The 23,436-nt window shown below is 49.1% G+C and overlaps 10 protein-coding genes across 10 annotated transcripts; 5 read left to right on the top strand and 5 right to left on the bottom strand.

Moving 5' to 3' along the window:
* LTR84_006366 (uncharacterized protein) lies at window positions 1-1,866 on the bottom strand (the record flags this gene model as incomplete). Its single annotated transcript, XM_064849927.1, has 2 exons — window positions 1-1,344; window positions 1,408-1,866. The coding sequence occupies 2 exons, from the start codon at window positions 1,864-1,866 to the stop codon at window positions 1-3; spliced, it is 1,803 nt and encodes a 600-aa protein (XP_064703228.1).
* A 952-nt stretch (window positions 1,867-2,818) lies between these two features.
* LTR84_006365 (uncharacterized protein) lies at window positions 2,819-5,227 on the top strand (the record flags this gene model as incomplete). The annotated part of the gene is made up of 12 exons (XM_064849926.1): window positions 2,819-2,980; window positions 3,042-3,261; window positions 3,316-3,334; window positions 3,387-3,429; window positions 3,483-3,615; window positions 3,674-3,955; window positions 4,011-4,150; window positions 4,203-4,233; window positions 4,281-4,355; window positions 4,414-4,654; window positions 4,717-4,871; window positions 4,926-5,227. 12 exons carry the CDS (start codon window positions 2,819-2,821, stop codon window positions 5,225-5,227), a joined length of 1,803 nt encoding a protein of 600 aa, XP_064703227.1.
* Window positions 5,228-5,805: 578 nt separating this feature from the next.
* LTR84_006364 (uncharacterized protein) lies at window positions 5,806-8,583 on the bottom strand (the record flags this gene model as incomplete). The annotated part of the gene is made up of 2 exons (XM_064849925.1): window positions 5,806-6,143; window positions 6,198-8,583. 2 exons carry the CDS (start codon window positions 8,581-8,583, stop codon window positions 5,806-5,808), a joined length of 2,724 nt encoding a protein of 907 aa, XP_064703226.1.
* An 861-nt stretch (window positions 8,584-9,444) lies between these two features.
* Window positions 9,445-11,664, top strand: LTR84_006363 (uncharacterized protein; the record flags this gene model as incomplete). The annotated part of the gene is made up of 3 exons (XM_064849924.1): window positions 9,445-9,833; window positions 10,097-10,773; window positions 10,874-11,664. The coding sequence occupies 3 exons, from the start codon at window positions 9,445-9,447 to the stop codon at window positions 11,662-11,664; spliced, it is 1,857 nt and encodes a 618-aa protein (XP_064703225.1).
* Window positions 11,665-12,115: 451 nt separating this feature from the next.
* On the top strand, window positions 12,116-13,280 carry LTR84_006362 (uncharacterized protein; the record flags this gene model as incomplete). The annotated part of the gene is made up of 3 exons (XM_064849923.1): window positions 12,116-12,555; window positions 12,608-12,663; window positions 12,718-13,280. The coding sequence occupies 3 exons, from the start codon at window positions 12,116-12,118 to the stop codon at window positions 13,278-13,280; spliced, it is 1,059 nt and encodes a 352-aa protein (XP_064703224.1).
* Window positions 13,281-14,217: 937 nt separating this feature from the next.
* Window positions 14,218-15,895, top strand: LTR84_006361 (uncharacterized protein; the record flags this gene model as incomplete). The annotated part of the gene is made up of 5 exons (XM_064849922.1): window positions 14,218-14,575; window positions 14,623-14,778; window positions 14,832-15,365; window positions 15,416-15,669; window positions 15,725-15,895. The coding sequence occupies 5 exons, from the start codon at window positions 14,218-14,220 to the stop codon at window positions 15,893-15,895; spliced, it is 1,473 nt and encodes a 490-aa protein (XP_064703223.1).
* Window positions 15,896-16,259: 364 nt separating this feature from the next.
* Window positions 16,260-17,213, bottom strand: LTR84_006360 (uncharacterized protein; the record flags this gene model as incomplete). The annotated part of the gene is made up of 1 exon (XM_064849921.1): window positions 16,260-17,213. The coding sequence occupies one exon, from the start codon at window positions 17,211-17,213 to the stop codon at window positions 16,260-16,262; it is 954 nt and encodes a 317-aa protein (XP_064703222.1).
* Window positions 17,214-18,211: 998 nt separating this feature from the next.
* On the bottom strand, window positions 18,212-19,531 carry LTR84_006359 (uncharacterized protein; the record flags this gene model as incomplete). Its single annotated transcript, XM_064849920.1, has 3 exons — window positions 18,212-18,519; window positions 18,598-19,027; window positions 19,133-19,531. The coding sequence occupies 3 exons, from the start codon at window positions 19,529-19,531 to the stop codon at window positions 18,212-18,214; spliced, it is 1,137 nt and encodes a 378-aa protein (XP_064703221.1).
* A 921-nt stretch (window positions 19,532-20,452) lies between these two features.
* Window positions 20,453-22,087, top strand: LTR84_006358 (uncharacterized protein; the record flags this gene model as incomplete). The annotated part of the gene is made up of 4 exons (XM_064849919.1): window positions 20,453-20,720; window positions 20,768-20,986; window positions 21,037-21,533; window positions 21,584-22,087. 4 exons carry the CDS (start codon window positions 20,453-20,455, stop codon window positions 22,085-22,087), a joined length of 1,488 nt encoding a protein of 495 aa, XP_064703220.1.
* Window positions 22,088-22,574: 487 nt separating this feature from the next.
* Window positions 22,575-23,101, bottom strand: LTR84_006357 (uncharacterized protein; the record flags this gene model as incomplete). Its single annotated transcript, XM_064849918.1, has 3 exons — window positions 22,575-22,619; window positions 22,675-22,929; window positions 22,991-23,101. The coding sequence occupies 3 exons, from the start codon at window positions 23,099-23,101 to the stop codon at window positions 22,575-22,577; spliced, it is 411 nt and encodes a 136-aa protein (XP_064703219.1).
* Between the last annotated feature and the right edge of the window lie 335 nt (window positions 23,102-23,436).

Below are 23,436 nucleotides of genomic sequence, written 5' to 3'. Positions count from 1 at the left end.
TTAAGCGTCCCAATTTCGCTCTTGGAAGATCTCACTCCAATCCACTTGTTCAAAGTCGGCTATGCCAAAGCCCCCAGATACGAAAATGTCCGAAACATCATCGAGATTTAAGAGTGATTCAAAATCAACCCCTTTAGCCCGCGAATAGTCGATTCCGCCCCAACTCGAGCCCGTGATAACGGCAGGTTTTTCGGATGAATTAAGTTGCTCAGGAGCTGCAATTTGTTCTGGCTCTGTTTGGGCGTTGTTGGCGTTCACTTGTTCAGAGGCGATAGCAAGAGATTCGTCTCCTTCTAGATCAAGATTTTTGTTCCGTACTAGCTCCAAGACCGAGACAGCATAATGAGCTTGGGGATACATTTCTTTGAGCCGAATCATTGCCTGCATAATCTGTTCAATATTTTGATTTGTGGTCCCATGTACAGACGATAATGATGCCGACCGTGAGTCTTTGACAAGCTGCAGTCCTGCAAACAGGAGAGCGGTCAACCCAATTGGTGGCAGAAATCGTAACAGGTCAGCGCTGTTTAGATACTCGGCGATTTCCGAGATGCGCATTGCAGCTCTCCGGAGTGTTTGATGGGAGAATGTCTGAAGTGCCTTTGCGGCCGAATCCTCTGGGTGGACGCTCAAAGTCTGTGGGCGATGCACCAACCCAAGCACATTAGAATAAACCATCTCTAACACCGCACTATGAACGGCGACAAGTGTACTGTTCCGCGATGGATCTATGTCGACTGACTGGTGTAAAGCCGTGCATGTATCATCACCCCATTCGCGTAGCTCTTGGTCTCTAGACATATACTCGGCACTAGCAGAGCTTGAAGATTTGGGCAGGAGGAATAGTTTTGACCTCAAAGACGCTATGCTTCGATGGCTAGTCCATTCGTACTGGGTGTGCAGAATTCGTGCAATGAGGATAGAAAGTTTGATTTTCTGGAAACAGAATTGCATAAGAATCTGGGACTGTCGTTTGCAGTCTAGGACTTGGAGCCGGTCAAGTGCCTTTGAAAGACCTTCAACATCAAGATCGTCAATCAAAAGTACTGGGAAATCGCTCTCATTCCACGGAGTACTAGGTGGTTGTCGTTCACTGAAAGATATCAATTGGTCTCTCATCAAACAGCACCACCATATACGACGCCTCAGTTGTTGCTGAGCGGCTGGAAGGGCTATGAGACTGGAATGGTGAATGAGACCAAGGTCTGTGACAAACGATAAGGCGATTCTCATCCAATGCGAGCGCCGCTTTGGATCCTCTATCTTGTCGTACCAGTATGTCATGAGAACGAGTATTTGAATCAGCGTCAAAGAATCAGTCTCAAGATCTGCGTCGTACAGTGTCTAGCCTGAGGGGTTAGCAATAGTGCCCTTCAAGGAAGTTTCTATGGTATCTCAACAGCTTACCCTTACTTTACTGTAGAACATTCTTCGGGCCTGTTCATGCGACTTGAATCCTTCTCTTTCAAGAACATCGATATCAACAAAAGTTGACCCAGCGAACATGACTGCTTGAAATAGCGTCAAGCTCACTGTCCTTGACTTACCGTCGTCCTCAATTGCAGATAGGAACTCTCCAAGATCCAATAGTGGTAGGGAAGGGTGGACATAACAAATATAAGCTCGGAGCAGACTCTCCCTAAATGCTCCTTGAGGGACAGAAAGCGCTCCTCTCCAGTGCAAAAAAGACAGGATCCCGGGATCCAGGGTTTCTCGGAACGGCGTTATGTACGATGGCAACTGAGCATCAGGCACGGCAAGGATGGCTGAGGGAGTTGACGATGGCGGTTGGCTGCTGAATATCGAAGAGCCCATTGCAGGCAGATTTGTCGACACGGATGCCATCTCGTTCGATGCACTGGCCATGGCATGCTCAAGGCGTGGGGGCTCCATGGGCCCCTCGTTGTCGCGGATTGTTTGTAACGGCTGCACTTCAAAGGTATGAATGCTGGCGAAGGGTAAACCATGTTCGTCACGAGGTGTAGCTTTCCTACTCTTTCTTGCATGATTGACTGAGCAGGCCTCCTCTAATCGAATGCAATTGCCACATGGAGGACCAATGTTTGAAACATCACATTTAATTTTTCGCTGTCTGCACTGGAGACAAGCTCTGGGAGCCCTCGGCTTCATCATGGGGGGAGAGTTTATTCCGCAGGTTGCCCTGCATGTTTCTCGATACCGGAGAGACCATGGCCAGTTGTCGGCAGACTGTTAGATCCGGGGCGGACCTTAGCTTTACCCTGACTTGCACTTGCCAAGGCAGGGAAATCATGGTGATGCCAAGGCAGTGCTGGGGATTGAGGAATATTGGGTAGGTAAGTGCTAGGCCATTCGGGTCTCTAGTTAGGTGTGCCTGGACGTGCCCCGGACGCGTAACTCCATTAGCTGGCGCCAACTATGCGCTTCTGGGAATTGGCCGCACATCAAGTCCATGAAAGGCGTTGAATAATCGTTATAGCCAAGAATAAAAGTCTCCCGAGGTCCTGAGAAGTACGAATAGTACTAGATTTATCATTCATCATTTCCTCTGAAGTCTGGCTAGATCCTATCACTAAGCATGAAGGCGTATCGACCCCTCGGGGCAACGTACGGGCACGGCTGACTTCCCCATGCTGTCTGGAATTCGCTAGGTCAAATCCAGTAATTAACCGATATGCAAGCCCGAGCCTTCTCTTGAGATTGTGGGGGATTGTGGCCAGGAGGCGGATAAAGTAGATGCAGCTTGGGACTATAAGAAGTATTAGAAGTGCATGACCCTGGTCCACAACCCTCGAGCAAATACGTTGTGCAGATACTTCTGGCAGTCGGTACTACTGCCATGGCGGTGCCTAAAGAGCCTCTTGGGCCTGATGTTGCTCATAACGAGATCGTACTAGCAGACGCTGAGAAAGATCATCGAGTTCATGTCTCCAGTGAGCAGAACGTTCGGGAACAACTTGAAGGAATCCGAATGAACTTCCGTACGATCCTAGCAATTGTGGTATGAACCCTTGTTTGCCAGATATACACAATCAAATGCTGACGAAGCTACACCTGCATAGTCTCTCGCTGTGACATATGAGGCTCTCCTTTTCTCATTTGTACTTCCTGCAGCAATTCTCCTTACTATCAACAAGGACATTGGGCCTTCAGCCCAAATCACTTGGATTGCCACATCATGGACTTTGGCTAGTGCTGTCTTGCAAACTATTGCTGGGCGCTGTAGCGATATCTTTGGAAGGCGAAATTTCTTTATCGCTGGCAACCTGATCGCTGTTGTAGGTGAGTCAAAGGCTTTTGTCAATTATTCAGGCTTGACTGCTAATGGTATCTGAGGCTGTTCCATTGCCTGTCGGTGTGTATCCAGTATCACGCCAGAATTGTTTCTTGCTGACTGCTTGATTTAGTGCATCGTCGGTGAATACAGTCATTTCGGGCACTGTATTGATGGTAAGGCTTTTGCTGACAGACGGTTGCCCTCTTCAAGATCTGACAGAAGACAGGGCTTCGGTGCTGGGCTGCAGTTCTTGTCTTTCGCAGCAAGTGCAGAAATCGTTCCCAAGAAGCAACGAGGCGTCGTGATGGGCAGTTTCAGTCTCGTATCACTCCCTGGATCTACCTTTGGCTCTGTTATAGGTATATCCTTCATCAAAACCCTGCAAATTCCATTACTCACCCTTTGTCCGCATGGTAGCTTACGCCATCGTGGCTCATTTATCCTGGCGCTGGACATTCTATTTGGGCATTATTATAAATGCCCTGGCTCTTTTGCTTGTGGTAGTCTTTTACTGGCCGCCAGATTTCGTTGAACTCCATCCAGAAGGAAAGACTCGTTTCGGCCAATTCAAGGAGCTCGATTTCGTAGGACTGCTGCTTTTTGGTGGAGGGTTGACCAGCTTTCTTCTCGGGATATCGTTTGGAGGTAACCCGTATCCGTGGCGAAGTGCTATCGTGGTGGCACCGACAGTGATTGGAGGTAAGAGCCATTTGAAACTCGTCACATTGTGCCAATAGACTGATCCATCTGCCAGGCATTGCATTTCTCGTGGCGTTTCCACTATGGGAAATTCATGCGCCGAAAAATACCGCCAAATTGTGTCCTCCTGAAGTGGTCAAGAACGTCCGAGGTGTTACCCTTCCAATGTTAGTGATGTTCGTATCAGGGATGACTGTGAGTGCATACGAGTTGCAATGGAGTAAGGTTTATGCTCATCGTTTGCCAGCTTATGAGTCTTCAAGTCTTCTGGCCTCAACGTGAGTGCAAGTCTGACTGGGCATCGTCCAAGCTGACAACCGCAAAGAAGTGCAACTTTTGTTCACGCAGGATCCAACGATGATTGGATGGTACAGCCTGGCGTATAACGCGACTGCAACAGGTAATGTTCGTCCTTATCGGGCGTTCAGGCTAATCCAGCTGACTCCCTGGCTGTAAAGCTGGCACTGTTATTGGAGGCGGCCTCTTCGCCATCATTCGAAGAACAAAATACCAGTTCATTGGATACGTTTGGTTTCAGACAGTGTTCATATCGTTGATGGCGACGGTGAACCAAAATACGCCGGCGAAGGCAATTGTCTTTGTAGGACTTGCAAGTTTTGCAATTGGTGCATCGCAAACACTGGCCATCGTCATTGTCGGACTCGGTGCAGATGATAAGCATATCGGCGTAGCAGTTGGGTAAGCTTGCTCCCTACCTCGCAGGCATCAACCCGTGGTTTGATTGACCTAATCATTTACAGCTTACTGAACTCTTTGCGTTCAACTGGCGGAGCAGTAGGGATTGCGATTTATTCCTCATTATTCTCCAACAAGATCAGCCGAGAGCTTGTCCCGAAGGTCGCCACAGCAATTGTCCAAGCTGGATTGCCAGTCACATCGGTGGAAGCTTTCCTTGGTATGTTGACCTTCTCTCTGCACTACTAACTTGGCTAAAACAAGTTGTGTACAGTGGCTCTGACATCGGGCGTTCCACCCTCCGTCGAGTTTGTGCCAGGCATCACTCCAGAGATCTTCGCTGCTGGAGTCGATGCAATGAAAGATGTATACGCCAGTGGATTTAGGCTCATTTACCTCGTTGGGATGGCTTTCGGCTTGCTGGCATGCCTAGGGGTTTGCTTTGTCGGCAGCGTGGACAGTAAACTGACGAAGCAAATTGCTGTCAAAGTCGACAGACCACACATTATTAGTCATGGAAAACCCGATACGAAGGTTTTAGATAACAAGGAGCCAGCTGAGGCTATCGACCATTGAGCACGTGGTATGCTCCAGAGAGTAAGCAGCTGACGAATAGAGCGTAGCAGGAATGAAGCGGGAAATATCCTTCCGACGATGAATGCTCCAGCGCTCTAAATGAGAATTCATAATGCGCGACACATTCCATGGAGAGGGAAAGCCTTAATATAACGGGCGGCTACCCGAACGACAAAGGATATTGATAAGTACGAGGTTCTTAGAGTGCCAGTCACAGATTTCGTAATCCTTCTTCGCAACACTCACGCGTTTATGGATTTACTGCCTGACAATTTACCTGGTGATGATTATTTTGGTAGACAAGTATCCGAAGATCAATCATTGGGATTAGTATTTCCGTCTGACTGGGCTTCCTCGGGTAAACAATGGTGGAAGACTTTTTGTCAGACACTTAAATTAGGACGCGTCTAACGCGTTCTCTGCAAGTGCTCACCTTGGATTTGTCTTCAACGAAATGCCAACTTCATCATCAACTACGTGATTGCTGCTATTGCATCGAGTCTCTATGGACCAAAAATCTCACTCTGGGTATTTACACATCAAGAAACCTGAACTGTGAGGTTTCTCCTATCGACACTTTACCATGCCAATGCTGCCTGTGGTTTTCTCGAAAGCTCCACCGATGTAAAGTCTTTGATCGTCCTGGAGTGGTACTCAGGGATTTGCCGTGAGCGTGTCAGCTCACGGAATAATGAGTTGCCGTACAAGTGGTACAGGGACAATACGCCGCCAGCCCCCAGAAGCTCGGCTTCGATAGCGGTATGCTCATATTTCCAGGTCTTATCGGCTCCGGCTATCCTTAATGTCCTTGCTGCTTTGTCGACCGTGAGCACCGCGCCCTCATTTGCATGTTGATAGAAGTCATCATCAGATATTCGAGCGTTGAACAAGCCCATATTGAGCTGGTTTCGTTCATCTGTCAGGAAGAAGTGTCAGCTTGTGAGACAAGAGCGTCTGGTTCGAGGCTTACAAATAAATGCGAAACTTTTCGCAATAATCATCTGAACTCCTGAACCTTTCAAAGCTCGCACAGCATCCTCCCTGGAGGAGCCACTGCCAAAGCCATGCTCAGCAACAACAACTGTAGCGCCATTTGCAACCTTGTTACGGAAATCTGGTCGGACGTGTTCGAAACAATGACTCCCAAGGTCAGCATCGTTGATGCCTGGCATAAATTGAGCAGGGATTATGGCGTCTGTGTCAACATTGGTTCCAAATCTCTGTACCATTCCTTTGATCAAGTCGTCTCCTAGCCGTACGCTTGTCGTTGCCGGAATGTTCTTTGAATTTGTGGTGGCTAAGGGCGACTGCCGTCGTGAAGCGGGTTCTCGGTATTGCGGGGACAATTTTGGTACTGCTTGAGCTTTCCCGAACAGTGATTGATACCTCTTTGTGTCTATCATGGCTAGGAGAGGCCCAGGATTCCTCACCTCCATATCGAAGCTGGATGCGGCGACAGCCGCTGCACTAGTCACATTTCCGATGCTCCCGGGGCCCATGCGGTTACGGAAATTTCGATTCTGCGAAGACAACCACACCTCGCCAGGTTGAGCGACATCCACGTCGTTGATCCCCACGCAGTACGAACAACTCGGCGCCCCAATCTCAAAACCAGCTTGTTTGTAAACTTCGGTGAGGCCCAATGTCTCAAGTTTTCGAGTTATGGTCAAGGAACCGGGAGTGACTCTCCGTTTTCCTCGTGATGTAGGTCTTAAGCCGGTGGCTAGACCAACTTCCAGAACCAGTCCGGCCAAGATCAGTTCTTCCTCGGTGGTTGTACAGGCGCCGATGAAGCAGCCATCGAGCTTCATGCCTGCCTTTCTGTCGATAGGGACCACATCATCTGGGTTTGGATATAACGCGACTGTTGCCTGTACTTCTGATAGATCTATCGTTCGGGTCTCAGCGTATCGCGCATCGGGATCAGGCTTAAAGTAGAGCGGCCGGTTTTTGTCTTTTGGGAGTCTTCGGCTTGCGAGCCAGGCGGCGGTCCGCTCGTCGCTCTCGAAGCAGGCGCCCATGCCACCAAATTCAGTGGTCATGTTTGCGATAGCGAATCGTGCATCCATGCTCAGCTCGATTAGACCAGGTCCGCCATATTCCACTGCGCGTTGGAAGGCGATTGTGTTGCGCTTAAATTGCCCGAGAATGTATAGGATGACGTCCTTCCCCGAGATGCCATATGGCAACTTCCCTACAAAGTTGATGCGGCACACTTCCGGAACTCGAAACCAAGTTTCCCCCGTGACTAGTGGCATCACCACATCAGCGGCACCGAATCCGACAGCAAATGCGCCCATGCTGCCCGCAGAGCAAGTGTGAGAGTCGCTGCCTATCACTAAATATCCGGGCTGTGCTCGATCTCTCGTGAAGTCTGTGTGCATAATGCTAGTGTTGGCTGGCAGAAAATCAATAATCTTGGCCTCATCGCGAAATCGTTCAGCCTTGTCAATCAACCCTCTTTGGCGGGATTGATGATTGGTTCGTGGGTCCACTGTATGGTCTACAGCTAACCAAACCCGATCGTTCCGATGAAGGCGGGGACGATTCATTGCAGTATATGTCTTGTCCATTCCAGCCCAGAGGAGTTCTGAAGTCAAAGTCCAGTCTACGGAGACGCATATCATGTCTCCAGGACACACTTCTGGCTTTTCCAGACCAACGGCATGATGGGTTAGAATCTTTTCAACCAGAGATAACGGGCGGTGGGGGTATAGCGGTTTAGCAACGGGCTCGGAAGAAATGGCATTCGCTCGCAAGGATGAATTGACGGCTTCCAAAAATCGTGAGTACTGGTCAAGTACTTCGTCGCAGAAAGCATCAATTGATGTCAAACCGCCCCTCGTGATCGGCGTCATATTTGAGCCTATGAGCTCCACTGGATCTGTCGTGCGTCGCAACGCATTTATCAAGGCTTCCCCTTCAGCTTGCAGGTTCAAGACACCGCAAAGGAGTGTGGCAAGCCCTTTGACCCATGTGATTGGGTCTGTTGCGCTAAGATCAACCTCAGAATCCTGTCTTGAGCCTTGGTCGTTGATATGACGCTGTGAAGAAGTTCCCAACACTATCAACGGTTGGTTCTTAATCTCACATGTCTTGCCCGATGTTTCCAAGGTTGCATTTTGGTCAATGACTAGGATCTGGCGGGTGAGCAATTTACTGGAAGCCTGTTGTCGCCCCCCAGTGCTGTTGACGAGCTCTTCCTTCGCTAGAGGAACTTTGGGAGTTTCGAGCGAAATATCAAGATTCCGTATGTGTTTGATTTGCTGGAGGACGCGCTCAGCAAAATGTACAGCCGTGCGGCTGGAATGGCCCTGCACAAGAACAACGCCTCTGAATGTCGGAGCTGCCTGCATTGTGGCCGACCTGTGAAACCGAAAGTGCTGCTTGCTCGTGAGACTCCAAAAGAGAAATGAAAGAAGTCAACATATTCTCAGGCTCGAGGAGAAAAGAAGTGATGGGTGCCATCGTCCACAAAGGTGCGTCGGACGATCCACCGATCTCGGCATATACTGACAATCAGATTTTCGAATGTATGATTGCCTGTGAATCAATCCTCCCTTCCAGTGCTTTTACTAGAGGAATGGTTCACTTTCGTATCACCTCCGTAGTCCCTTCTCGGCTCATCGCCCGAGGTACCGCTTCCATCCGCTTCGGGCACGGGAAGTCGCGGCATCTCCATTATGAGTGTCCGGAGCAGAAAGCGGGGAAGGAAACTCTAAGTCGATGTGCAGATCGCTCGGTTCAGCATATTTGATGCCGCCTCCATCCATCAAACAACCGCATTTCTTTAACGTCCTAGCAACTCTCCACCACAGAAAGCCGGACTCAGGCCAGGCCAAGACATGTCACAGGCCCCAAGAGACAACATTGCAAGGAATAGTCTGCAGGACCCTGTTACTTCGGGTACCCACCAAACTTCAAAGCAAAAGCCCCTGAGACGGGGATATGTTGCATGCATTCCATGCCGGACACGAAAGGTCAGATGTGTGCTGGAAGCTGAGCCACCGTGCGCAAAATGTAGGCGCGAGCATCGGCAATGCATCTTTGAAGATCAACATAAATCTTCGAGACACCGAGACCCTCCACAGTGGGCCAGAAAACCCGGAGCATCTGCACAAGCAACAGGACAGAATGTGTCATCATCCACGGAGGGTCCCCTTTCTGGTGGAGCCTCTTCATCGACCCAACACTACCAACTGTCTCCTACTCAAGCCATGCCAAGTCTCGTCCAGAAGCGGACACCGTCAAATATGAATGATCATAGACTGGAGACGAGTCCGGCCAGTACCAACCAGTCCCTGTCCGAGAGCCTTCTGTCCAGTGTCTTGACTCGACCTGGTAATGCCCTGGATGTACTCTTCGATGCTGCCAATGCCCAGGCAACACAGGTTACTACCAGTAAACCTGATAACGCGGCCCAACTTGGTGCCAATGAAGTGGCCGATACGTCTCCACAGGTGACTTACAGTCCCCCACAGTTCCAAGGCTCTACAATCACTCGACTATCAATACCTAGCAACGAAACCCTTGACCTATGGGACAAGTCACGTTTTGTTCGGCAAGGTCTAGTGACTGCTCAGGAGGTGGTCACTTATCTGGATCTGTAAGCATATGACCTGCTTGTCACGATTACTGAAGCTGAATTGGCAGGTTCTTTGAGCACATTGCGCCAATGACCCCAGTCCTGCCTGACTACTATCGCCATCATACGAGCCATCATAGTTTTGTCCATGAGGAAGCATTGCTATGTTGCACGATACTGATGATTTCGTCTCGCTTTTTCACTCTTCCCGGCGCAGGAGGTATATCACGGAGTCACCATGTTCATCAAAGATTCTGGAATTACTGTGATCACTTAATCCGCAGAGTCATGTTTGGACAAGAGAAGCTTTCCTCAGCCAGAACACGTGTCGTTGGAACTATTGAGAGTTTCATATTGATTAGTGACTGGCATCCACGCTCGATCCATTTTCCGCCCGATGCTGAAGGTTGGGACGTTTTATTGATACAGCCAGAGTACGACCGTGCCAATCGTCTCGCAAACGAGGGTGACGCGCCATTGATTCGTTGGAAAGAAGATGTGTTCGATCCTGCCCGACGAGCCGAGCGCATGTCTTGGATGCTTCTAGGTGCAGCGACAAATTTGGCCTACGAACTCGGGATACTAACGGACGATGGTGATACAGCGTCCCCAAATACTTCAGCAACTTCTCGATATGCTCGTGTCAGGCAGGTCTTATCCGTGTACGTTCAATATCAGGCATTAAGGTTGAGTTGCTCGTCGATACTGCCCCAAAACATATCCCAAGCCGCCGTGAGCACCGGTTTGGAGTCTCCCAACGATCCGATCAATAAATCCTGGCAGGCCTTCATGCAACTCTGGATTGATTTGACTCAGCTGAACAAGACGGCTGCTGCAATGTTCTTCCAGTCCAAGGGACACACCAAGCAGCAATTGCTGAATGGACATTACTTGATCCTACTGCAGCACTTCTCTCCATCCTTGACGGCTTGGTTCGATAGGTTCAATTCTGCATCAGTCGGTCAGTTGCCTTATTAGACCTTATTGTGATGGCTATTCCTCATAACACGCGCGTTTGACTTACTAAGTGGATGGTAAAACTGCTGACAGCCACTTTACAGTTCTTTCTGATGCCTTTAGAGATCTCCTCGTCATTGAGTTCCACCATCTAAAGCTATATACAGGAGCACTTTCGATTCAAGCCGTGGTAGAGCGCGCTCTCGCAAGGGGCATTAGCGCGACAGACAAAAGTCAAGCAGACGTCTTCAAGGCTTGTGTACTTACGCAAGATTGGAAATTCATTCGAGACGTCGTATCAGACAGCTGCAAGATATTGCGAAAAGCGACTGATATGGCACAAGAGGGTCGCCTCCGATACACGCCCATGCGGACACTTGTTTGCATCACAACAGCATCAGTACTCCTCCTCAAGGCTCTTACGTTAGGTCCGCAGCATGGCGACTTGGCCACCTCTCTCAGCATTCTCGATGACAGCATAGCAGCCCTGCGTTCCTCTGCCATTGACGATATGGATTTCTCACCTAGATACGCCACGCTAATGGAAAAGCATGTGGCAAGATTCCGGGCCAGCTACACGGTGCCACATTCTCCTAACCGGTCCGATGGTGCGCCCCAGGTGCCTGTACCGGTGACAGTACAGGACCCTCAGGAGAAGGACCGGGCGGACGAACAGACACTGCAAGAACCCTTAGTAGGGCTGAATGAAGAGGATGGATACGGAGAGGATTTTGCCATGCTTGATGCATATCAGTTTCCGATCAACGAAAATGATTGGGCAACACGTCCTTTCGATCCAAATGTTGCCCCTTTTGGCGCAGCTGGCGATCATTTGTCCTTGGGCTTCGAGCTAGATACATTAGACTTTCTGTGGAACTTACCTGACCCAGCGTAAAGCTTCGGCAATAACAGGGTGTGTACAAGCAATCCCACCTGTGTTTATATTCCCTTCACCAAAATATACCAGTCTCCTGATTGGCGTGCGATATGCGGAGTGGCAAGTCATGTCCTGCCAAGATAAATGCACCGTTCACAAAAGTCTGCCGCCTCCAACCGAGCCGGTGTTCAAAACCCCTGACGCAGCCTCGCATCTATCCAGTCGCACGCCAGCGTCAGGCCGGCTTGGTAGCAGAATACATATAGATTTCAGTTATGTTCAGCCGATATGGACCCGATCTCGGAGGCAGTCCGGCCATGAACCGGCCCGTTATTGATGTTGAGGGAGAATACAAAACAGTCCTCAACCGGGCAATATTCTTCTGAGATTTCACAACTACTCATTCAATTACAACGAGAATACTCACTATCGATATACCATCTCACGGAGAACTCTACACAACTTAACAATGTCGAAGTCAATTGTTAACACAAAACCGTACCCCTGGACATTCGATACAGGGAAGGCGGTTGCCGTCAACAATAAAGGCAAGGCGAGAGATGTCGATGTCAAGATACAGAATGTACGAGGGCGTATACCTTCCTTCCAAGCGTCTCGACTTCGTTCTATGATGCTGGAAGCCCATGAAGACCCCAACAAGATTCTTGCACATGTCGTCAGCTACGATGCACTCAGCTCTCGGCTCTGCGAAGAAGCAGGCTTTCCCATGATCTTTCTGGCAGGCTATGCCATGGCTTCAGCTTTCGGCTTGCCTGATACTGGGTATATTGCCTTCCAGGAAGTTGCGGCTAAGATCCAAGAGGTTGCCCGTGAGACGACTGTACCTATTATGGTCGACGGAGATACTGGTTATGGTAGTCCCATGAATGTGCGAAGGACGGTTTCTGGGTATGTCAATAGTGTGCCAGCACAATGACTAAAAGATGCTAATTTTAAATAGCTTCGCACATGCCGGAGCTGCGGGCATTATGATTGAGGATCAGACATGGCCTAAACGTAAGACTGTCCTAAGCCATTTTGCGAGTAGGATACTGACTTAGGCTGAAATAGGCTGTGGTCACACGTATGGCAAAAATGTTGTATCCAGAGATGAAGCATATGCCAGATGGCAAGCGGCAGTCGACGCTCGAAATGAAGGAGTCGACATTTGGATTCTCGCCCGTACCGACAGCCTGATTCTCGGATACGAAGAGGCTATCACACGTGCCCGTAAGGCAATCGAGATTGGCGTCGACGCTGTCTTTATAGAAGCTCTGCCCGACCGTGCCACGATGGAGAAGGTGCGCCGAGAATTGGACTTCCCATCATTTGCAAATATCATCGAAGGCGGAAAAACGGAAAACCTCTCGGCTAAGGACCTGGGTGAAATCGGGTACTCTGCTGTTGCTTATCCATGGACGCTTGTGGCGGCGAAGCTGAAGTCAATTCGTGAAACGCTGGAGAATATCAAGGGATCATTTACCGTTGGGCGGCCACCCGTGGTGCTATCCTACGACGAAGTTTGTGAGGGCGTTGGATTTAATAAGTATTATGAGACGGAGAAACGATATGAATATGAAGGTATGTTGAACGGTGCCAAAGGATACCAATGGGCGCAAGCGAATGGACACTGAAGATGGCGGAGGCCTTGGTAGGAAAAGGGGGGTTTGTGACTTATTGACTGGTGGATGCATAATGAATAGTTTATCTCATGGGAAAGCAGCTAGCTTGGCTTAACTTAAGGTGCTCATATCTTGAAGCGTGCTTGCAAGGGCCTGTATTCTCCCTTTATACACCTGAATATGTCTCTGCCATCTGTGCATAAAAACCGCGAATTGATTCCTTTACCCCCAATTGATCGCCCCATGGCAGCAGGAAAAGATTGAAGTCCTGTCTCTGCCGCTTCCCTATGCGAACACCACGTACGATCTGGGGCGGTCGCAAATGCGCATCGAATCTGCCAAAAAATCCAGGGATGTCAACCTCAATACGATACGCCCGCATGGTCGGAACCATTCCAACTAGGAACGAGTAGGGTTCTAGAAGATGCCGTTCTCCATCTTGGAGGATCGTGTCTGGACTGCGAGAGGACATGCCAGAACTCCCCAAGAAATCTATCCGTCGACCGCTTTGAACCGCATTTATACCGCGTCGGCCAATCTGGGTATCGGCATCTATGCCAAGGACGTGCCAATCATATTGACAGCTTTACTCAAAGATGCTACCAATCGGGAGTTGGACCCGTCCTTGGCTTCGGAGCCAACTGCAGGTTGTCGTGAATTTCCACTACCGAGGATGGTTCGAAGTCGCTGTCTTTCCTCCACAATCATGCGAAGGTAGTGTGTGATCTTCGGCTCGAAACGGCATACCAAGGAACACACGTATACTAGCTAGCGTTTCCATATCTCCGCGAGCACGGAGTGAATCCACATCGACAATCCTACTGTTCAGGACATAAAAATACATGTTCCCCATCTATGGATACTCCACGATAAATCTCCAGCTTCTCCAGAGCGCTTACCCCAGACCTCCTTCACATTGGCTACTACGTTTGCAAACCCATCTCACACAATGAGTGACCATCTTGGATCCAAAGGCCCCAGGTCTCACGACCTCCAAGTAGACCAAGACACCGAGAAGCCACTCTCTGCCCACAAAGAGCATCTTTTTGACCAGGATCATGTTGCAGTTGACTATGCTGGTGCGCATGCGAAGCTTGATCCGGAGGAAATCAAGCTTGTGAAGAGACTGGACATGTTCATCATGCCAACCTTGTGGATAATGTATGTCTTCAACTACCTCGACAGAAACGCTATCGCCCTTGCGCGATTGGATAACCTCGAGGATGATCTTGGACTTGATTCGACCCAATACCAGACCTGTGTCATGGTCTTGTTTGCTGGTTATCTCTGTGGGCAAATCCCGAGCAGTAGGTTCGGACACAGACCGTGTATGATACGCCACTGACAGAACTAGACATGCTTATGACTAAGGTCCGACCATCGTGGTATATGGCCGGCGCGATGGCTGTTTGGGCAATAGTATCAGCTCTCACTGCTGTGGCCCACGATTTTACAGGTCTGGTACTCGCAAGGTTCTTTCTCGGGCTTGTAGAGGCTCCATTCTATCCAGGTGAGCGCATCGCACTTTCGGAGACTCTGACAGTGCTAATCTATTCTCAAAAGGTGCGCTGTACATGCTTTCTCTTTTCTACACTCGTAAGGAGATCGCCACAAGAATGTCTGTCCTCTACACTGGCGCACTCGCAGCAACGGCCGTCGCCGGTTTGATCGCTATTGGCATATTCGAAATGTCCGGCGTCGGTGGCATAACGGGATGGAGGTGGCTATTTATTATTCAGGGCGCGCTGACCTTCGTAATTGCCGTTGTCTCAGGCTTCATCCTCCCAGACGAACCTCTCAAGACCAAATGGCTGTCGGAAGCACAACGCCAGTTGGCCCACGATCGAATCCATGCCGACACGGTTGAGGTCAGGGAGAATAGCTCTGCCTTGAGGGGACTGTGGGAATCAGTCAAAGACGTGCGATTATGGGTCTTCGTTCTGATGCAGCACATGCATATCGCGGCCGGTGCTTACAAGAATTTCTTTCCTACCGTGATCCAGACCTTGGGTTACGGACGGACCGCTACATTGGCACTGACATGTCCTCCATACTTCATTGCTGGAGTCACATCTATTCTTTGGGCATTGAACTCTGGTAAGTGAACTATTCTCCTCATTCAATATGATGCTAATAATGTTGTAAAGGTCGCATGAATGAAAGGACATGGCACATCACTATTGCAAAGTCCGTGGCAATCATCGGATTCGTCACAGCTTGCTCTACTCTGAATACAGGAGCTCGATACTTTGCCATGTGTCTCTTCTCCATCGGCGTATATGCTTGTCATAGTATTATCCTGGGGTGGGTGGCTGTGACTTGTGCACAAACTAAAGAGAAGAAAGCCGTCTCTTTGGCTGTAGTCAATACGTTCGCCACTCTTTCTCAAATCTGGACGGCGGTAAGTCTCAGTTCATGAAGCTCCCAATTACTCTCAACTGATTAGTCGTTCACAGTATCTATGGCCATCGTCTGACGCACCACGCTACACAATGGCAATGTCTGCTAGCGCCGCAGTCTCGTTTGGTGCCCTAGCGCTCGCCTGGATCATGAAGTTCATGCTTATCTCGGCCAATAAGAAAATCAAACAGAGCAACAATGAGGCGACTTTGCTGTATGCTTACTGAGAAATAGAAGTGTTCTAGAAGTCCCACTAGGCTGGGAAGTCTGTTGCGTAATCGGATGCTCAGATATCCATAGCTTCAAGGCTTTCAACGAAATACTTTATACTAAAGATATAGCCATCAACAACAGAATTAAATGCCAAGCTGTAATCTCAGTAGCTTCCAACCATGTATTTCTGGAAGCGAGCGGTTAACATACAACGGGTCGTGTAAACTGTACTCTGCGTTACCTTTCACCGTGAGGACTTAGATCATGTTCTTCAGACATGGTTGGCCGAAAAGTGCCCAACATCTGGCACTATTCTTTACATTCATAGTCGATTCCTTGAGGTATTCGAACGCCTCGTCTGGTGCTGAACTGCCAGCTTCATTCCGTTTCATCATTCGGGCTTATATAACCGGTTCTCTCTTTTGGAGTATAGTGGTGCATCAACTCCGGCAGAACAGTGATACACTGTAGATTGCCCTTTCGACATTGATTCATGAGCGCAACGTCAAAGGCCTCGTCTTGACCTGCACCAAGGAATTGGAGGATCCTCCTCGCTCCAAGCCGTGTTACACCATGACCAAATGTGCACCCGACGTCTTGCACGTACTGCACCGCACGATGCCCATGGGGCAATTGTTCGATCAGTACGTACTTTTTAGACCAGCCAGTCGAGATCTCAACATCGAGGATGGTCGAATCGGCGTAGGCGAGGCTCTCTTCTGCTAGCTCGTCTCCACAATGGCCCAGCCAAAGAACGTCCCAGCCATGTCCGAAAGGGCTTGAATCAGTCAAGGGCGCCTGCAAGAACTCCCGTGTATGGTCAGAGACCAATCTCATCTGGCTATGAATATTGATGTCCCAATCGACATCATCTTCGACTATGAACGCGCTGGACATGTGGGACGCAATAACATATTTCATAATGTCGAGATGCGCCAGCCATGCACGTGCAGAACCGTGTCCAGGATGAATTCCCTGTTTTCGGTCGGAAGTATCGATACTTTCAAATGCATAGATCAAATCATCAGAGTTGTATGGTTGTTCGGGGATTTCGATTGTTAATCCTGTCAGTGCTGCCGCCATCAAGAGTCCACGAGTACGCCAACTAGGCTTTGGTGATACTGCAATGATCTTCTCAAACTGTACGGTGGTTCTCAAAGATCGGCAAGTGCATCTCAACATAATCTGCAGTGAAGCATTTGGGATCAAGACTATCAAGTCTTGTTCCGCACGAGGGACATCAGATCTCAGACTCACCCCTAAAGTGGAATTTGATGCGATCTCTCGAGGTGACATCTCATGACGGCCCGAGATTGGTGATGGATAGACCATGCCTGTAAGCGATACTCGTGGACGGTAGAGGAACCAAACTGCGATTGCGATCCCCAATAAGATCGTAGTCAGCAGCCTATTGCGCGACATCCTGAGGCTTATCGGTAAGGCATCAGGAGGATGCCAATATCAAATCAGTCCACATGATAAATCAACCGGGTGCTGAGATAGTTTGGGTCATGAGACAAGTGAATAGATATACCGTAGCATCCCAACCAACGTCTTGTGAAAATTAACAGGCGTGCACATGGTAAAGGATATCGATGTGATGGGGTGCAGGGTACGCAATCGATGTGCGGATATGCTTCCCAGCAGTAGATCATACAGGCACATACAAACTGGTCGCTAGATACTCCTTCTAGAAAAAATCCGGGGGCCGCGATTGCCCAGCCGATTCCGGAATGACGCTTCAGATAAAACCGTCATATGCACTTTAATTATCGCAGTGCGCGTGTCAGGCACCTAAAATCGTATCTTGTGCAGGTGTATCAAGCGACAAAATCGGGGGCTAATCATGTCGACTCGAACGATCTCTCGAAAGAGCTGCAGACGCTGATCAATTGATTGCCATTGGGAGGAGTAGCGTCAGGTGGGCACAAGCAACTTCGCTTACTTCCTCAAGTTTCAAAATTCTGGCACTCAATAATGGGTGCGTTAGCCTTCATTGGGGAGTTGGCAAAAGCCCACCGACTTCTTCAGGTGGCAAAATGGCATGTCTGATCAAAGGATCGTCAATAAACGGCTGCGTGATGGATATATATACCAGGGACAGCGAGATGTCTTTGGTTGATGAGTGCTGGATTTATTGGAGATGTTACTCCACAGGGCTGCGCCGAAGCTTCAATCTCAGGCGAGGCTGCAGCCCTGTGGCGGACTTGGATTAACTCCAATTAAAACCATTTCGAGACGGATCTCAAGGAGAAACTATATATGGTGAAATATACACGTCAAAGTTTCTGCGACCGTAGCATATAATCTAAAGTCGGCGGGTTATTTGATCATTCATAGTGGTTCTCGACCTTTAACCCCTTGAACTCAAACTGCGTGCCTGCCCGCTTATCCAACACCGTCTTATGGTGGACGTCCTTGACTCTAGCACGGACATATTCAGTGCCAGTGGGTACTGGCCTCGTGAGATCCTTGTCTTCTTCCTTGATCAGTCCGAGACGGTCAAGGAGTGGTGAGGGCACTGTCCTCATGGGCGTGCTGTCTCCGGGACGGCTGAAGTATAAAAGTCCCAGGCGGTTGATGTTCAGTTGGTCCTTTGGTGGTGTTACAACTCTATGGATGGTGGATTTAATGAAGCCTATAGTTCAAAGTGCATCGTGTCAGCTTAAAGAGCTTTCAATCGACGGGGGGCCTTATGGCGCAAAGGATGACTTACCATTAGTCAAGAATGTTAAAGTATCAGCAGCATTACAGGTAATGCCCCCTTCGACGGGCTTAACATATTTCCATTCGCCTTCAGGCGTTCGAATTTGCAAGCCAGCCACGTGTTGGCTAAAAAGTAGAGTCAGGCTCCCAAAATCGGTATGTCCGCCCTTGGAATATGCTTGGGCCTTGTCCCATTCCTCCTGAGTTCGGACATTGTAGATCATGTATCGGAGATGGTCGTCGGAAAGCTCATCGTACGCATGTGCATTGGTAAGATAGTCCTCCGGTAACTCTAGGATGATGGACATCAACACAAAAAGCTTTCGAGCAACCTTCTCAAACACATCACGGTGGAATGCTCGAATCTCGTCCCAATTATTTTGTACGATTTTGTGCTTTGGAACATTGGCGTGGGCGGGAATGTCTTTATGGATGTTGAGCTGCAGTGATGGTGGTTAGAATAAGGCAATGAAAGAGTTGGACTCACAACTATCAACGTGCTCAAGAAGGTGGGCTTCATTGGACAACGATATTCTGCGACTTACCATTTCAATATTCTCCTTGACACCAGTATCCCCGATCCACCTTTCATTCTCACGATAGCCGAAATACTCGCCCTCGGCAAAGTTACACTTGAAGAACCTCTTCTCCTCCAGAGGTTCTTTAAAGAAAGTGTTTCCAATGCTGAATTGCCGCAGCACACGCTCGTCGTCAATGCCAGTGTTAGTGACAACCCAGAAGCCGACACGAGTCACTGCATCGTACAGCTGGGCGGCGAGTTCCTGCTTTCCACCAGGCTCATCGAAACGTGATAAATCAATTGTCGCCAGCGGTGCCCAGTCAAGTGGTTCTTTGGTCTCTTGTGGACGACTCCATGGCTTAACCAGAACTTGAGGACTTGTAGTCTGGGACTGACTGGTTTCGTCTAGAGCAATTGGTGCCATTGCTTCAGTACTTGCCGTGCGGTGGTCTTATCAGATCCGTGATCTTTTCGTCTAAAGTGGCGCTGTGCAAGGGAGGTGGTAGTGATAAAGTCTGTTGTTCAGGTACTTGCTCTGCTCGATACTTAGCTAGGTAAAGAGATATCTGATTGCAGATATGTCTAGCAATCCTGTTCAGGGTGTTTACCAAGTGCGGGGTTCCCGGTACGAACCCGGGTATGACGGCTTGAAACAGACGAATAGGGTTGAGAGTAGATATCAAGACAATATGTCGCCATTGGATCATCATACACGACGTGTCCCACGTTCTCAAGCTTCGTGGCTTATATATATGGCGTGCTTGTCGTGCCAAAGTACGTGCTTGAGCTCTAAAAAGGTGTTGATACCGTGCAAGCCAATTGCTTGATGGCGAATTAATTGCTTAACTCAAGTATGTCCCACACTACCCCATCTATTCTCCTCGCCTCCAGTGGAGGTGGACACGAAGTGGAACTGATAACGGTCTGGTCTCCAAATCTGTGCAGGAGAAATTCGGAAATGATGTAGATTGATGTCTGATTCCTTTCTTTTTGAGCGCTAGAGAGGGAGAACAGCAGTCTGATACGCATGGTGGTCCGGTGGGAGGCCGTAGCAGTCGTAAGTCTGCCAACTGCATGTACAATTCATGAACAGGGCGAACACAATCCCCTTGTCGTCATTGTAATTGCTCATGTCGTGATAGCCAAAGTGACCCTCCAGCTATGGTTTATCTGGTATGTAGATGCTCGCAATAAATCATAGGATGTTCCTTTGTCGACTTGGATTTCATCAGGTCAACGAAAGTTTCTGCAGACTAGTGCCTTGAATACTTGCGATCACATCAGGTAAACAGACACGTTCTGACCTTCAATTATTTATTCCTCTCCAGGAAAACTCAGAGTCAGCATGGCGGTCGACGAGAACCCTATTGAAAAACTTGCCTATGTATCCAACAAGGCTGCCGAGGCTATCTATTCCTCGGATGATGGTATAGACGCAGCCACTATCCAGCCTGTTGATCCAAACTTCGAAACAAGGGTCTTGCGCAAGATTGATCGGTGGTTGGTCGGCTTTTATAGCATAGTGTACGTGTTTCGCGTCATAGATTCGGCCAACTATTCCAATGCCGCCATCATAAACCTCGAGAATGGTACTGGGATCAAGAAGCAACTTGGTAAGCAAGGTTTAAATGATGAGTTCTCAGCTTTAACGAAATGATAGGTTTCACACCTGAACAGTGGGCATGGACACTTTCCATCTTCTCATGGGGATACATGGTATTTGAGCCCAGTAACACGCTGCTGTTGAAACTGTTCAAGCCATCAAGGTGGATGTTCATCCTCATCTTGGCATGGGGCATCAGCGCGTGCGCTTCTGCTTCGGTCCAGGGGTTCAGAGGAATGATGGGCGTACGATTTGCAATAGGTGCAGCAGAGGCAGGTGAATATTCTCGCACATCTTTTTGGCGGATGCTAGCTCACACAATCTAGGCTTCTATCCTGCAGTGTTGTATCATTGGAGCTTTTGGTATAAGCCATCCGATCTGCCAAGGCGTATGGCGCTGTTCTACTCAGTCGGACAACTTTCAAGTGCATTGAGTGGACTTCTTGCGTTTGCTATAAGTTACATGGACGGTCTCGGTCGCATAGCAGGATGGCGTTGGCTGTTTCTCATAGAAGGACTACCGGCCATATTATTGTCGTTCGTTGCCTTCGGGCTTCCGGATTACCCAGAGACGGCCAAGTTCCTCACCAACGAGGAACGCGAATTCCTCTCGCATCGTCTCGCAAAGACGGCACCGAAAGGTTCCCCAGGCCATTGGGATTGGGCAAGCCTTCTGCAACTGTTCAAGGATCCAACTTTCTACACCTTCACAGTGTATTGGATTTGTCACGGTATTGGTGGATTTGGCGTCAATTTTGCGTTGCCGACTGTTGTCTATCAGCTGGGCTTCACGACAACAACGAAGTCTCAATTGATGAATATTGTGAGTCGGATGGAGCATCCAAACGTCCCATGGTGTTGACATGTTCGCAGCCTCCATATGTCTCGTGCTTCCTGTTCCTCAATACCGTAGGATATTTGATCTCAAAGGGGAAAATTCGACCTTGGGTGGCAGCTGCCTCCAGTAAGTACAAGCTCACGTGCACCAAAATCAAGGCTAACGGTGGTCCAGTCGAGTCCACGATAATCGTCTGCTATATCATCCTCGTTGCCGTCAATAATCCGGTGGTGCGATATCTCGCCTTGATAGTTGCAGTTTCATGCGCCGGTTCTGCGTACCCAGTGATTTGGCCTGAAAGAATCCGAGCCCTTGAAGGGACCGTGGCGGCAGGCATTGGAATTGGATTCACGAATGCGTGTGCCCAGTGGAGCGGAATCGTTGGCCCGCATGTGTATTCGACAATCTATGGTCCAAGATATCGTACTTCGTATGCTGTCTGCTTGTCGGTTCTGGTGGTTGGTATTTCTTCGATCCTGACCACCTGGCATCTGATAAGACGTCGAGACCAAAAGAGAGCGGCATCGGTCGACACCTAAACATCTCAACGTCGTCGCTTGATGCGGAGGGAGAAATGACCAAGTCCAAAATCCAGCACTCTCAAAATGAGAACGTAAGGGGAGTGATATTCAGTCGTAGATTCAAACTAGGGTTAGAGAGATGTTAGACATTTACCAAGCATATACCGAAAGACCTAAAGTAAATCCATCAGCCGTCTAATATTGAGGTCAGTCGTCTTGGTATGTGAAGCGTTGAAGCGGGATCGTTGGTTAGACCTTAAGTTTGCATCGTGGAAGTGCTTGGCAAAATAGAAGTACACCTATGAGGGTGTCGTAATTTCACGAAATGAACATCGAAAGACATGCATAAAGTGGTCAACAGCAGTTGTGTCGATTGATGCTTGCCTGTCCCATAAGTATGTACAACTCCACTCGGCAATTCAAAGCGTCGCAGGCTTCCTTGCTCTAATTTTGTGTTGGAGGATGGATATAATTCATAAAAAGTGCAATCTGAAGCCTAAGCTGCTTAATATCCTTCCTTGCCCCACTTGTTGAATTTATCATGGAGCTCCTGGTATCGAAGATTAGACCATGTGACGAAAGATAAACGCTGAATAGTTACGTACCTTGGGTAGGGTAACGTTGGGTACGATGACTGTGTTCAAAGCACTGGGAGCATTCTTGGGAGTTGAGCTTCGGTCGCCCTTGGGATGATATTGATATTTGAAATGTTTGGTCTCGTCTTCATGCTCATGGTCGACCTCCCAAGGCATGGAGCTATTAGCAACCGAGACATCGGCCTCGGAGGAAGCAGAGGTAGGCTTTCGGCCGAAGTAGAAGCCAGCCAGGCCAAAGGCGCCGGACATGACACCTAACAGGATCTAGACGTTGTTAGTAACTCGCGGTGGATGTTGGAGAGCTTGAAGTTGAGTGGTGTCGTACATAAAGCTCGGGATCTCTTTGAGCGCCCTTCTTGACAAAGGAGGTATCTCTGGCGGACTTCGTGGCGGTAGAAGCTGCCCGGAAAGCGGTTCTTGGGATGAGGGATGCCATTGCGTATTGCTGTTGGGACAGGGAGCAGGGAGGGTGGCTTGAGAAGGAATGTCGTTGAGGGAGGAGAAAAGCGGCTGCGCAGCTTTGAGGATCATGAGTGGGAGTGGTGTGAGGGTCGATACCTCTTGCACGTGATTTAGCTGTCCAAATATACCTTAGTGCACCGTTGAGCAAACATGCCTTATATGCCAAGCCTTCGGAAACAGGATCCGAATTCGCCGAATCTCGACCAGTCCTGCTGGCCCTAGCGTGCTCCCCCTTTCTAAGTATACGAGACATACCAGGACTTCCACCGTTCACTATTGCCTCATCTTGTCCACCTTGCCCTGCCCACC

Source organism: Exophiala bonariae (assembly GCF_035927105.1).
Source record: "Exophiala bonariae strain CCFEE 5792 chromosome Unknown scaffold_24, whole genome shotgun sequence".
NCBI lineage: Eukaryota > Fungi > Ascomycota > Eurotiomycetes > Chaetothyriales > Herpotrichiellaceae > Exophiala > Exophiala bonariae.
The sequence above is the reverse complement of the archived record's forward strand: the minus strand, read 5'-3'. Positions and strand labels throughout refer to the sequence as shown.